The following is a 12,661-nucleotide window of genomic DNA, read 5'->3' as shown; positions in this document are numbered from 1 at the left end:
GAGCACGCACGCACGCACGTACCCACACACGCACTTTCGCTTTCGAAAAGTCCCAGTCATCGGCCACCCCGGTCTCTATTTATCTGCTCTTTGATCCGTTCGTGGTTTTGGGGTTTGGTCGAAGTTAATCTCATCCACCGGGGTTTTGGCAAATGCATGTCGTGACTGTTTGCAAGGATAAAATAAGGTAGACTATGAAAAGTTACACCTGATGGGATGTTAGCTATAATTTATGTTTAATTTTTGTAGCATATTTTCGAGTTTTAACTGCAGACAGCAAGTATAATAAATTATAATAAAGTTAACCTGGCAGTCTTTTTTAAAAATAATTAATTTAGCTATTTCTTGTGTAACACCGGCTACAAGGAAAATTTGAATCATTTTATTCAGAAAATCTTTATTTAAAATTTACGAAAATAATACAATATTTACTGACGTGTGAGGATCTGGAACCAAACAATTTTTATTATTATTATTATTTCCTTTAAATCTGGCTAAAAACTAAAACAAGTATTAAAGAAATTCCGAACCAAACTCCTTACATAAAAACATGTGTAGCCTATCTTATCTCCATATGTCAGAAATTAAATAAGCACTTTCATTCATTTCTTAACAGATAACTTACATTAGCTGCTGATTAAAGAGCAGAGACAGCTCTTATTTCAGTATACATTAGTCCAGTTCTCTACTTGAGGTTTTAAAATTATTTTAGAAATAAAAGTGTGATCATAAGCCACTTAATACCTTTTCGCAATGCTTCATATTTTGTTATTGTTGTGTTGATATGGTAAAGTGATAAGTGGAAAATAATTTTGCAGTGATCTGTTATTGAAACAACATCAGTGGGTTATGATTTTTTGTTTTGTATTTTTTTTTTCTGTTACTTTAGCACGATCCTGATAGCGTTATATCATTGCCTGTGAACGATAGTGCTGTTGCCCCACAGCTAGAGGTTCCTGGTTTCAGGGCAGGGCGCTTTACCCAGTGATTGAGCTCCCGGACTCATGGGCATTCTCATGAAAGGGATTTTAAATCCAAAGGGTTTCACTTCCTGTTTTTTTTTTTTTAAAAAGAGTAGAATAGTTTATGGTACTTCTTTATTATGAGATAAATCTAATTGGAAGTGTAGAACAAAAAAGAAATCTCACTTTTCCAAATATCTTGCTCCCATACATGTTTGGACAAATGCTTTTGGGCCACACCTCATAATCTTCAAAGTCAGAGTTTTTCAGTCTTATTGCCACAGGTGTGTCAAATCAAGCACTTAGCCATGCAATGGGCATGATACTGTAACACAATGCAACCAGTATAAGTCAGTTTCTGAAATGTCTTTTCTCTTGGATATTCCATGGTCAACTGTAAGTGGTATTATTGTAAAGTGGAAGCATTTAAGAACCACAGCAACTAAAAGGCACAAAGGCACAGACCACGTAAAGTCGCAGAGCACGGTCACTGATGTTGTAAAAGTTGCCAATGCTCTAGTGACTCAATAACTTCCTCTGGCATTAACATCAACAGGAAACCGTGCACCAGAAGCTTTGTGGCATGGGTCAATGGCTGAGCAGCTCTTGTAGCTGTAATATGTAGACAGCCCAGTGCTTTTACTCATGTAGTGTATATATGTTGCTGTAGTGTAAATTTGCTGTTGGCCTGGGGTGTAAAGTTAAATAGCAGCTTAAAAAAATCTGGCTTGTGTGTTTTAAAGCTGAAACATTTGTATATATATATATTTTTTGCAATCATGACAAAAGAAAACATCCTGTGGAAAGCGTGATGGATAAAACACTGCATTCATTTCCATTTCTAATGAATAACTGTGACTAAAGCCAAACGGATTGTGCATAAACTGTAATTCACGGTCATCTTAGCAGTCTGGGTGTTATCACAGGTCATCTGTGAGTCCTGTGACACTTCAGCGAATATACAAATCTCCAGTGCAACTTGGGGTAAATTAAGTGGGAGCTTGTGTCTGCTGAGAGCTCATTGGTAGATACTGCATTCATGGAAACTGCGTTATGGAGCACAACGGTGAAGTCATTAAGAAGCTTACAGACGTTCTGGCAGATTAGGTTTTTCTCTTCTAATCCTGTAGATTACCACTGCACAAGCCCTGCTGGCTGAGAGTGCGTCGATGCGTTGCAGTTTCTTTACATTGATCATTTTTGTGTGTGTGTACTAAAACCTCATCACTGAACTACGTAGACTAAGACTGATACGAGCGGAAAAAAGGACAGGTCAAAGTGCGACAGAAGTGCCGAAAGTAGGCAGGGGACCAACGCTTTGAAAAAACCACTGATGAAGCTAGGATTTAAGGATCTGACCTGGATTTACTGAAGCGCAACATGGATTTTTGTAAATATTATTTAAAGGAGATATTTTGTTGCACTGACAGACCATAGTTGGTGAACAGAACTCCTAACCTACACCTAAGGAACCACTGGGTGAACAACGAGGATCATCTCTTTTGGAGGCCCATGCTCTCTGAAGTGAAATGGAGACAGAGCCATGTTGTGAAGCGCATAATGACCCTGGAGTAACGGCTACAGAGTCTGAGGTGAAGGAGGCAATTTTCGGACTTGTTGATGGAGACAGTCTCAATGAGCTGCCCCGTGCGGCTGCAGAGGAAGGCAAGGAGCTGTTTGGGAGTGAGCAGGCTGAAACAGAGAGAAGTGCAGCAGAGAATAAAGACACTGAGATAAAAAGCCCCTCTGATCCTGAGCAAGAGAGTGGAGAGACAGGATGCAAGGCAGTGAAGAAATTCAAAAAATCAAACAGTTGGAAGATGGTAAGATTTCAAGATCCATCAACAGAAGATGATGTGTTGGAGAGGGACAGCTCCACGGAGAGTCTCTTTCCTGAATATGCCACACAGGAGTGGACTTCCACAAGCTTTGAAGAGCTGTTCATGGCAGAAGATTGGACAGACATTACAGGTAAGATACATTATGTGTCGGTAGGAAATCCTTAAAAAAATTAATAAATTCGATTTTATGACCTTTATCTATCTCATTTAGTTTTGACGACAAACTAAAACAAGTGAACAAAACGTGACCGAGCTCAGGCCTGGCCTGTTTGTGGCTGTTTCTGAGCACGTGTTTACCCACAGCAGATTAACCCCATTTCCTTCTGCACAATCTTTTCTTCTTTCCTCACGCAGAGGACCGGCTGTTGAGGAAGAAAGTGCTGGAGCCTGGGACTCCACAGGGCCCGCACCCTGCCTGGGACCAGGAGGTTACTGTGAAGATGCAGTGTGTCCTGGAGGACCGCACTGTGGTGGAAAAGGACCGCAAGCTTGTCTTTGTTATTGGAGAGGGAGATGTGAACCAGGTGAAAGCTTTTAACCCATAAGCCTCTGCCACAACGTGTGTTTCTGCATTATTGAGAGTGTGTATTACATCACGCTTGTTTGTCTCTGTATTACATCACACAGTGACGAATGGAGACACAAAAAGTAGGTCAGAAAATCTCTCTAGCCAAGCTGCTGAGTCTGTGAGCTAACATCAGCATGCTAACATGAGAGTGACTCAGAACATGGGCCTGTTTGTGATTAAAACAAAAGAAAAAAGAAAAACACAAAGTGTAGTCGAGGTCAGAAGCAAGAGCTAGGCTGAAACAAAAAATCTGGAACTGGTTAATTACTACTTAATTACTGCTCATGAGATAATTACAGAAGAAATAATTAGTTGCTGCGCTGCTAAAATGCGGCAGAATCCTCTTGATGAGGTTCAGTTCAATTCAAATCATTTTTTTCTCATATAGCACCAGTTCTCAACAATAGTCAATCAAGATACTTTATATTGTAAAGGAAAGACCCAATAATATTAGAAAGAAACCCCAACAATCACACGATCTCCCATGAGCCAACACTTGGTGACTGTGGGAAGGAAAAACTCAATTTTAACAGGAAGAAACTTCATGAGATAGCTATTAGTTATATAATCATAAAAAACAGAATTGCTCACCAACATGTTTCTGTCTTATTTATTCAGAAGATATTCTGAGCTATATATGAATGTCTAAACCAAATGTAAAGGTAAGCCATCCAATAAATATTAGACTTAACCATCAACCTCTTGTGGTGGCACAAGAGGAAACCTCAGTGGCACCGCCGTAAAATTATTGCTTGTCCACTTACATCAAAACAACCAAGTCCAGACGAGACCAATGTAGCAGACCAACCAGACTGACTGACATTGACAGTCATCAAGCTAGCATATCGAAAAACCAGGTTCAGATACCTGGAGTTCATCATCTAACGTTGCAGTCAGTTAGAAGAAGCAGACACTGAAGAGTTGTGTCTTTTGTGTAATTCAAATAATACGTACTCAATCCTCTAAATGACTTGTACTTTGAGACCTGCAGGCCTTGGAGGAGTGTGTCATGTCCATGCAGAAAGGAGAGATCACATTACTGCTAACAGATTCGCAGTATGCCTATGGACTTCTGGGAAGGTAAGGACTTTCCAGTTATTGTTGTTTGATGATAATGTTATGAACTAATGAAATGCAATGAAACGGAAACAAGAAGTGGGCTGTTACTTTTTTTTTTTCAACATGAATGACAATTAGATATCATCCCAGTTAGCCACCCAGACCTCTTGAACCTGTTGCTGTGGGGGCGGCCTGGTTATCCAGGGGTAGCAGGGTTAATGGACCATAAACAGGAGCAGATGGCTTCCTCCTAACAGCCTGCAAAGGCTGCCTATCACCGGTGCGTTCGTAACATCCCAACCTATGGGAGCGCAGCGCTCACGTTATGGCCACTGGTTTGGGTTTATAACCTTTACACCATTAAAGAGTCAGGATAAACACAGAGGAGATTGGTGTGTCACTGCAGAAAACCCGATTGTTTATAGTTTAAATGTTTGTTCTAGATAACCTGAGCACGTGAGAATGGGACAGTAATGCACCACAGTGATTAGATGAGATTGTATATAACAGCAGTGAAAAGACTTAACGAAAACATATTAGCAGATGTTTTTAATGCGATTTGTTTCCCCCCGCGTGATGTTGCTGTAACATTTTTTCCGCACAGTATTTTATTCCATATTAGCAATTTCATAAAAAGCAAAATTGTGTCCATTAATTTAATTCTAAAAGCCATAATGTGAGCTCTGTACTAATGTTTGAATAGCCCCACACCCATTAGAGCAAATTAAACATTATTAGACAGTGGCTCTCTGACTGGACAGTAGTAACAAATATCACATTTGTCTGCATTTTTTTCTAGGTCTAAATCATACTGCACCATTAACTGAGAAGCTGTAATTCAGAGTGATTCATAAGAAAAACATCTATACGCCCCAAAAATACTATGTATCAGTGAAAGACTGAAAAAGGTTCAGTGAACTTGGTTCAGATTTACTGAACACAGTGTTTTTTCCCCCGGTGTGCGTGTAGGTTATAATGAGTGCTGTACATAAGGTTCTGTTTGTGTTACTGAGATATGTGCACGACGTGATGTTTTAGAGGTGAGGACGAGGAGTGTCTGAGGTGTTGTCTGGAATCTGGCCCAGCGTCGTGCGTGCAGTAAGAGACAGCAGGAGGTTAGTTAATGATTGTTTTGATGGAGCTGATTAGGGCTGTGTGCTGTTGAGTCAAACTTATTTGTGCCTAAAGGTAGACAATCAGAGCTTCGTGCTGGTTCAGATTATATTCGCCTGTCACTAAATATTTAGTGTGACATTTGAGAATTTTAGTAGTGTGGCATGTTTCTCTGGATAAGCTTGTACCTGCTTGCGTAAATTTAAGCAGCAACAGATGTCGTGTTTCACCGTAGACGTGATGGGCTCGGCTGTAAAATATAAGACAATGAGGCTAAATCTCGGCAGCCTCTTTCTGTTTGAAGGCACATTGCTGAGTGGATTGAACTGTGTTAGTCACCTGTTGCGCACAATGCCACTTCACAGTTGTCTGCAAGAAGGGTGTGCAAAGCAGGTCAGCCAGTGTGATTCAGCACAGCGCGGTGGAGTGGTCTTTAGTTCGGCGTGTGGGTGATGGGCTGGCTGCTGCGTCTAATGTGATCATGAAATGCAAATGTGAATAATGAAAAGAGGTGAACACGGGGATGATGAAACGCCGACAAAAGTCGGCAGCGTTTAGCCACTTGGTTACAGAATAAAAGATTAGATGGGCAGGACTGCAGCGACTGTAAGGAACGCTGACGTTTGTCCTGTGGGAAAGAAAAGCTCAGAGCCCTTTAAAGACTACAAGTGACAAAAGACTTCATCATGTTCGCCTTTTTGTGGAACAGAAGTGTGCGTCAGTTCTGTTCCCGCTGAGAGATGCTACTTAGTCAGAGACACAGACTGCATCCCCTCAATCAGCAGGTCATTATCAGAGAGGAGTGGAAGCTAACATCTGTTGATCTCTAGACGGGCACTTCAGCACTCATAAAACCTTCAGGAGCTGGAGCGAGCCTGCCTCATCTGTCCTGCACAACCCCAAAGTCAACAACTTTATCTATCACCAGTAGCTGCTTTCTTTTTTCATCACTGTACAGCTAAACTCGCAAAAGGAGGAACTGTAATTTGAAAAGTTTACATTATGCACAGCACATGTATTTTTAGCTCTGTCTCACCCTACGGTTATGTTGGCCAGCTGTCAACAAACATAAACAGAAGGTTTAACACTCGTGTTGGCACCAAAGGTGTTGGCGTACGTTTACTCCTGGCATTACTGAGAACTAACTCAGCGGCATACATGTTAAAGTGGAGTTAATTAGACCACTGGGAAGTGTCAGAGTTAAATTAATAGTTTTATCCAAGTCCAGATGGACAGTGCCAGCCAGCTAATTATTCTAGTTTTGCAACAATGTGCTATGAGGGTATTGTGTGCTATTTATCATCAATCCATGTATTGTTTATTTTGCACTGCTGTTCAGCTTATTATTATTACAAGTGCTTATTAAAATAAAAAAAACAACAACTTTAAATTCTTGGTTTACAAAACAAAACATTTTAAAACAAACTTTAAATAGAAATATTAAGAGCATGGACGTGGTGCAAAAGCCAAGCTTGGATATGATCTGTCTCCATGATATATACACTCACCAGCCACCTTATTAGGTACACCATTGTAATATTGAGTTGGAGCTCTTCTTGCATTCAGAACTGTCTTAAGTCTTCATGGCATATATTCAACAATGTGCTGGAAACATCCTACAGAGATTGACACGAGAGCATCACACAGTTTGTTGGCTGCCATGATGTGAATCTACAGTTGAACCACATCCCAAAGGTGCTCTGTTAGATTGAGATCTGGTGACTGCGGAGGCCACTTAAACACAGTGAATTGTAATGTTCAAGAAACCAGTTTGAGATGATCTGAGCTTTGTTACATGGTCTGTTATACTGCTAGAAGCAGCCATCGGAAGATGGGTAAGCTGTCATCATGAAGGGATGACATGGTCAGGAACAATAGTCAGGTACTCTGTGTTTTTAAACAATACTCAGTTGGTACTACAAATAGTGCCAAGAAAATATCCCACACTCCATTACACCACCAGCAGCCTGAACTGTTGATACAAGGCAGGATTAATGCTTTCAGGTTGTTTATGCTAAATTTGACCCTACCATCCGAAAGTCCCAGCAGAAGCTGAGACTCATCAGAACAGACAACATTATTGTAATTCTTTACTATCCAGTTTTAGTGCGCCTGTGCAAACTGGAGCCTCGGATTCCTGTTCTTAGCTGACCAGAGTGTTGGTCTGCTGCTGTAGCCCATCTGCTTCAAGGTTTGTGCATTCAGAGATGCTCTTCTGCATACCTTGATTGTAACAATTTGGGTTACTATTGATAAGATAAGATAAGATAAGATAAGATAAGATAAGATAAGATAAGAGTCTTTATTGTCATTGCACAGTCATACATAGTACAATAGTACAATAGTACAATGAAATTGGAAAACTGTCCCACGTCGGCACTACGTACAACACAACACAGCAACTTATGTAATAAAAGTAATAAAAACAAGAATAAGTGTATGTGCATTGCACATTGTTATTATTGAACCTTGTTATGAATATAAATATTATTATTTTTTATTGTTGTTACCCCCCAAAAAGTCCAGGGAGGTAGCCAATCAGGTCAGCTGTTTGCATTGATTAGGGCTATTGCCCTGTTGTAAAAGCTGCCCTTGAGTCTGTTTGTCCACGACCTCAGCGGCCTGAACCTCCTGCCAGACGGCAGCAGCTCAAACACCCGGTGTCCTGGGTGTGTACAGTCCTGTAGGATGCTGCGTGCGCTCTTGAGACAGCGAGTGCTGTACAGGTCCTTCAGGGAGGGAAGAGGATGTCCAATGACTTTTTGGGCCATATTAATGACCCTCTGAAGTGCTTCCCTATCAGATTGGCAGAGTCAGACCATTCTCATCTGAGCTCTGACACCAATGAGGTATTTTCTCTTAGACAGAATTGTCATTTACTGGATATTTTCTCTTTTTTGGACCATTTTCTATTAACCCTAGAGGTGGTTGTGTGGAAAAACCCACTAGATTACAAGTTTCTGAAATGCTCCAACTGGCCCGTCTCACACCAACAACCATGCCACTTCACTTTTCTTTCCCTTTTCTGATGTCGTGTTTGAATTTCAGCAGCTCATAGTAACCACCTGTGTAGATACTGATTAGATATTTGTCAGTATTTAGAGCACTCATCAAAAATCAGTTTTCTGCTTTCAGGCTAATGAATGTTCAGATACATTCATATAAACTTGGCAAAGTGGCGCTTAGAGTTTAGTTTGAAAATAATCCAAAATGAAAGCCTTCATTTGAATTCCAGAATAAATTATTATCAGTGTGGTCAGATTGACTCAGTTAGCATTGAGGTTTTGTGGGACCAAGTATAAGAGTGTGGTTTGTATTATCAGTAATTTTGTCTAGAATCTCCTGACAGGACAGTAAAGCATCAAAGTACACACATAACTAGAAGATTGTAGTGTTCTTAGCTAAGGGGCCAAAATCCTATTTCACAATTTTAAACACAGTTATCTGGATCAAAAACAAAATTTAATTAGTTCCTTCTTTTTCTGCTCCTCTTCATCAGGTTTCATAAAAGAGAATGCGAAGTGCAAAACGCTGTTGCAATACACATATGAATAGCCACTAAAGGAAGGGCAGAAGCACTGTGGGAGAACAGGAGACGGCTATTGTCAGTTTCTGAGGAGAGAAAAACAAACAAGTGGAGGGGAGGGGAGGAATCTCCTTCTCTTTGGCCCCAGGGGATGTGGGCTTGGTAGCTTCTGGAGCTTTGCTTACACCACCTTTACTCTCCTGACTTTATTGTTGGAAAGGTGAAAGACACTTTATAAAGCTTCCGTTCATGGGCAAGTACTGTAACACTTATCTTAATGATCATTGTAATTTTGTAATATATGGATCTCAGTGTGGGTGCAAAATGTTTTTCCTTCTAATATCACACTGGATCCAACTGAAGAATTGACTGATAAAATCCTGGACTGGTTTCCTCCAATATTCTAAAGACTGAGAAAGGCATTCCTGTCTGACAGTAAAGGGAAACTTTGTTACTTTTGAAGAACAAATTCTGTTTACAAGTCTTTGTGAGTACTGGAGCATGTGTGAAGAAATTTTCTAAAGCCATTTGGACTCTTTTAGGTGTAAAAACTGTCTCAGGAGATGTTGCTTGAAGCAGTGTTGCTTAGGTCTGAAGACTACACGCTTCCAAACAAATAAATCAAATTGCTTTGTGGGTAATTGGTGTGCAAGTTTCGACACAGAAGAAGAATCTCTGCTTGATTTTCATCAGTTTCCTTGAGATTGTCTGTGTGACGGTGTTGTTGGAGTGCAATGCTGGCTTGGAAGAGATGGGAAATATAATAAAATATGAACAAACACATAGTGTTGTGGAAAAGTATTTCACCTCTTTCTGATTTCTTTTTTTTTCATAATTACACATTTCAGATAATCAAACAATTTTAATATTAGTCAGAGATACCGAAGAGTAAATAAATAGAGTAAATGCAAAAATGCAGTTTTTAAATGATGATTTCATTTATTAAGGAAAAAACAGCCCAGCATATCAAATTACTCAGTTAAGGTCAGATTTCATGATTCGACAATAACTGGGAGAGCTCCAAGGAGAAAACCACAGCCAACCAAAAAGAACACAGAGCCTCATCTCACATTTGCCAGAAAAACATCTTCAAGACTTTTGGGAAAATATTCTGCAGACTGACGAAACATAAGTCAAATTTTTTGGAATGTTTTACTCCCGTAACATCTGAGATAAAAACTACCACAGCATTTAATTAAAAGATCATCACACAAACTGTCAAACATGGTGGTGATAGGTTTTGTTTGAGTTATCTTTGTATTAAAATTTGTTTGATGATCTAAAAGATGTAATTGTGGGGAAAAAAATCAGGATCAGGATCACTTTATTTCTTAGTCTATTCCTATCTAAGCAGTGCTGTGAGGCTAAACATCAGTTATAAGGCTTTATTATCCTAAAATGCTCACTGATATTAAGAACTTTGACACTTAAGTGTTCCCTACTGTTCTACTTAGCTGTAAACCCACAGTACAGTTTATGCTTATAGGGATATCATTCATTTTCCAGGTTTCTCATCACAATATTATTTAATTAAAATACCGTGACCCAATGATACTGTGAAGTGGTGAACTGTCTTATGCTTAATTTATGCTACTAAATTTGCTGAGGTTATCTGCCTACAGAGAGCCTACGGAGAGGAGTTTTCAACTGCCGCAAACATATTTTCAAGCTGTTTTCCAAAATCTCACCTGTGACATTCACCAGGAATAGAAGTGTTTAAAGAAAGAAAGAAAAAAGAAAGTGTACAGCATGAAAAGTCAAGATAGTGGCTGCAGTGGACACTTGGCATTGTTTTTAACACTCAGTTTCACTTCAGCTCTTTGTGTGTTATAACGTTGCTCTTCTCGGCAGCTGTTTTAAGGACCTACAGTAGCCAATAGACCGGTTGTACCACATATTTTTGACACTACCGCCATCTGACAACAGACACTCTCTGCTGGTAGACGGGCTGTCCGTCTTCTTGCGCACAGACTGCCCACACACTACCACTGCTGACCCATAATTTCCCCATTAACCAACACTGCAATACTGTGACTGAGTACTGACAAGATGACGCTAGCAGTGATGTCACCAGAGATCAAGCAATGTCAAGGATATACAGACACTTGATGAATTAACCTTTAATGACCCCAAAAGAGTGCGACCCAAGATAAACTTTGAGGTGACTGATTGAAGTGACACCTGGGAATGAAGGACACAGGTGCTTAAATATAACCGGTTATGTAATATATAAGTGGGTTAGCTATTCAATTAAAGCTTGAAATGTTCACCAGTGACGATCTAAAAAACAATGGACAGCGAGGAAAGTCTATAAATAGCGTAAGAGACGCAGTTCCATGGCTATTAAAAATCTACCAAAGTATTTCCTGCGTACTCATTTAATTCATTTCCTGTTTTTATGTAACTGTTACTTCATGTTAAGCCTCAGGCTACTCACTTGGACATACGGGACATCCAGCCTTTGTAAAACAGATAAAACAACTTGTCAGTTTTCAAGTGTGCGCATGTGCGTGTGTGACATAAAATAACAAATATTTAGCTGGAACAAACAGACAGTATACAATGACCTTTGAAATAACACACTGTTTGTTTAAATTTTTGAAGATGTTAAGCTTAGTGTGGAAATCTTTTACCAAGGCTTCTGAGGCACACCCATATCTGACAGGGAGGGTAGCAGACAGGTGACAGCGACACTTCTTTGAGCAGAAAAGCGCACAGATAAATTCACAGTGATCAAGCCTGATCAAGTCTGACTGTGAGTAAGGATAGACGACTGGCATAGTGGCTTGTTCGTGTACAAAACACAGACAGAAAAGCAGTTTGACGTGTTCTGTGTTGCAGGAATAATTAAAAGGGTGTTGTGTGGAATTTATGGCCATGCACTGGTGCCAGTTTTAATGGGTTTTTGGCTAGCTAGAGACAGGGATTATAGGGATTCAGAGTAGTCACACTTGCACACTTGAGTCCTCTAAAAAGCTCACAGTGGGCCGCTATGATGATGCTAAACATAATTTGAATGCTGGTTAGTTGAAATGTTGACTTGAGCAGGAAAGGAAACAACATCAAAGGTCACCACGAAGGCGAAGAACCTCAAACCATCAAAGCTCAAAAAGAGAAGTACAGACGATGGCTGGTGTGCCCAGTTTTGGACACTTAGAAACTTTTGGTTTCATTTCACTAAAAGTCTCTCTGTGTTCTACCTGACAGAGGCTAATCCTTGAGATGAGCCAAACAAGAGACGTTCGACATACTTTTGACACCGCTCCCACGTGACAGTGTACAGCTCCATCAAGTAGACACGAGCCTACTTTGTGGAGCTGCTATGAACCACCAGCATGCTCATTTGGGATGTGTGTGCATTTGTTCTTTATGCAAGCTAATCTCTCTTCCTATCACCCACTGTAACAAGACACGGCCAAGAACTGGCAGTTCTGCTTTCCATTACATTAGATACTTGCCAGCAGACAGGTAGGATGACTCACTTGCCACGCAAGTGCACTGGTGTCTGTCACTTTAATGCACACAAGCTCACCTCCCCCATCTCTTTAAATTTAACCATGTTGTCCATTCAGAAAATCTTTGAGGTGGAGTT

The 12,661-nt window shown here is 40.2% G+C and overlaps 1 protein-coding gene across 1 annotated transcript in view; it reads left to right on the top strand.

Annotated features, from left to right (window-relative positions):
• The first annotated feature begins 66 nt into the window (after positions 1–66).
• Positions 67–12,661, top strand: part of fkbp16 (FKBP prolyl isomerase 16) — a 33,510-nt gene continuing 20,915 nt past the window's right edge. Inside the window, exons 1-4 of the mRNA XM_003440611.4 lie at positions 67–187; positions 2,393–2,933; positions 3,158–3,327; positions 4,363–4,451. Coding sequence (XP_003440659.1) covers positions 2,492–2,933; positions 3,158–3,327; positions 4,363–4,451 — 701 coding nt within the window. The 5' untranslated portion in view covers positions 67–187; positions 2,393–2,491. The remainder of the gene's footprint in view (positions 188–2,392; positions 2,934–3,157; positions 3,328–4,362; positions 4,452–12,661) is intronic.

This window comes from Oreochromis niloticus, linkage group LG7 (genome assembly GCF_001858045.2).
Source record: "Oreochromis niloticus isolate F11D_XX linkage group LG7, O_niloticus_UMD_NMBU, whole genome shotgun sequence".
Classification (NCBI taxonomy): domain Eukaryota; kingdom Metazoa; phylum Chordata; class Actinopteri; order Cichliformes; family Cichlidae; genus Oreochromis; species Oreochromis niloticus.
The sequence above is the reverse complement of the archived record's forward strand: the minus strand, read 5'-3'. Positions and strand labels throughout refer to the sequence as shown.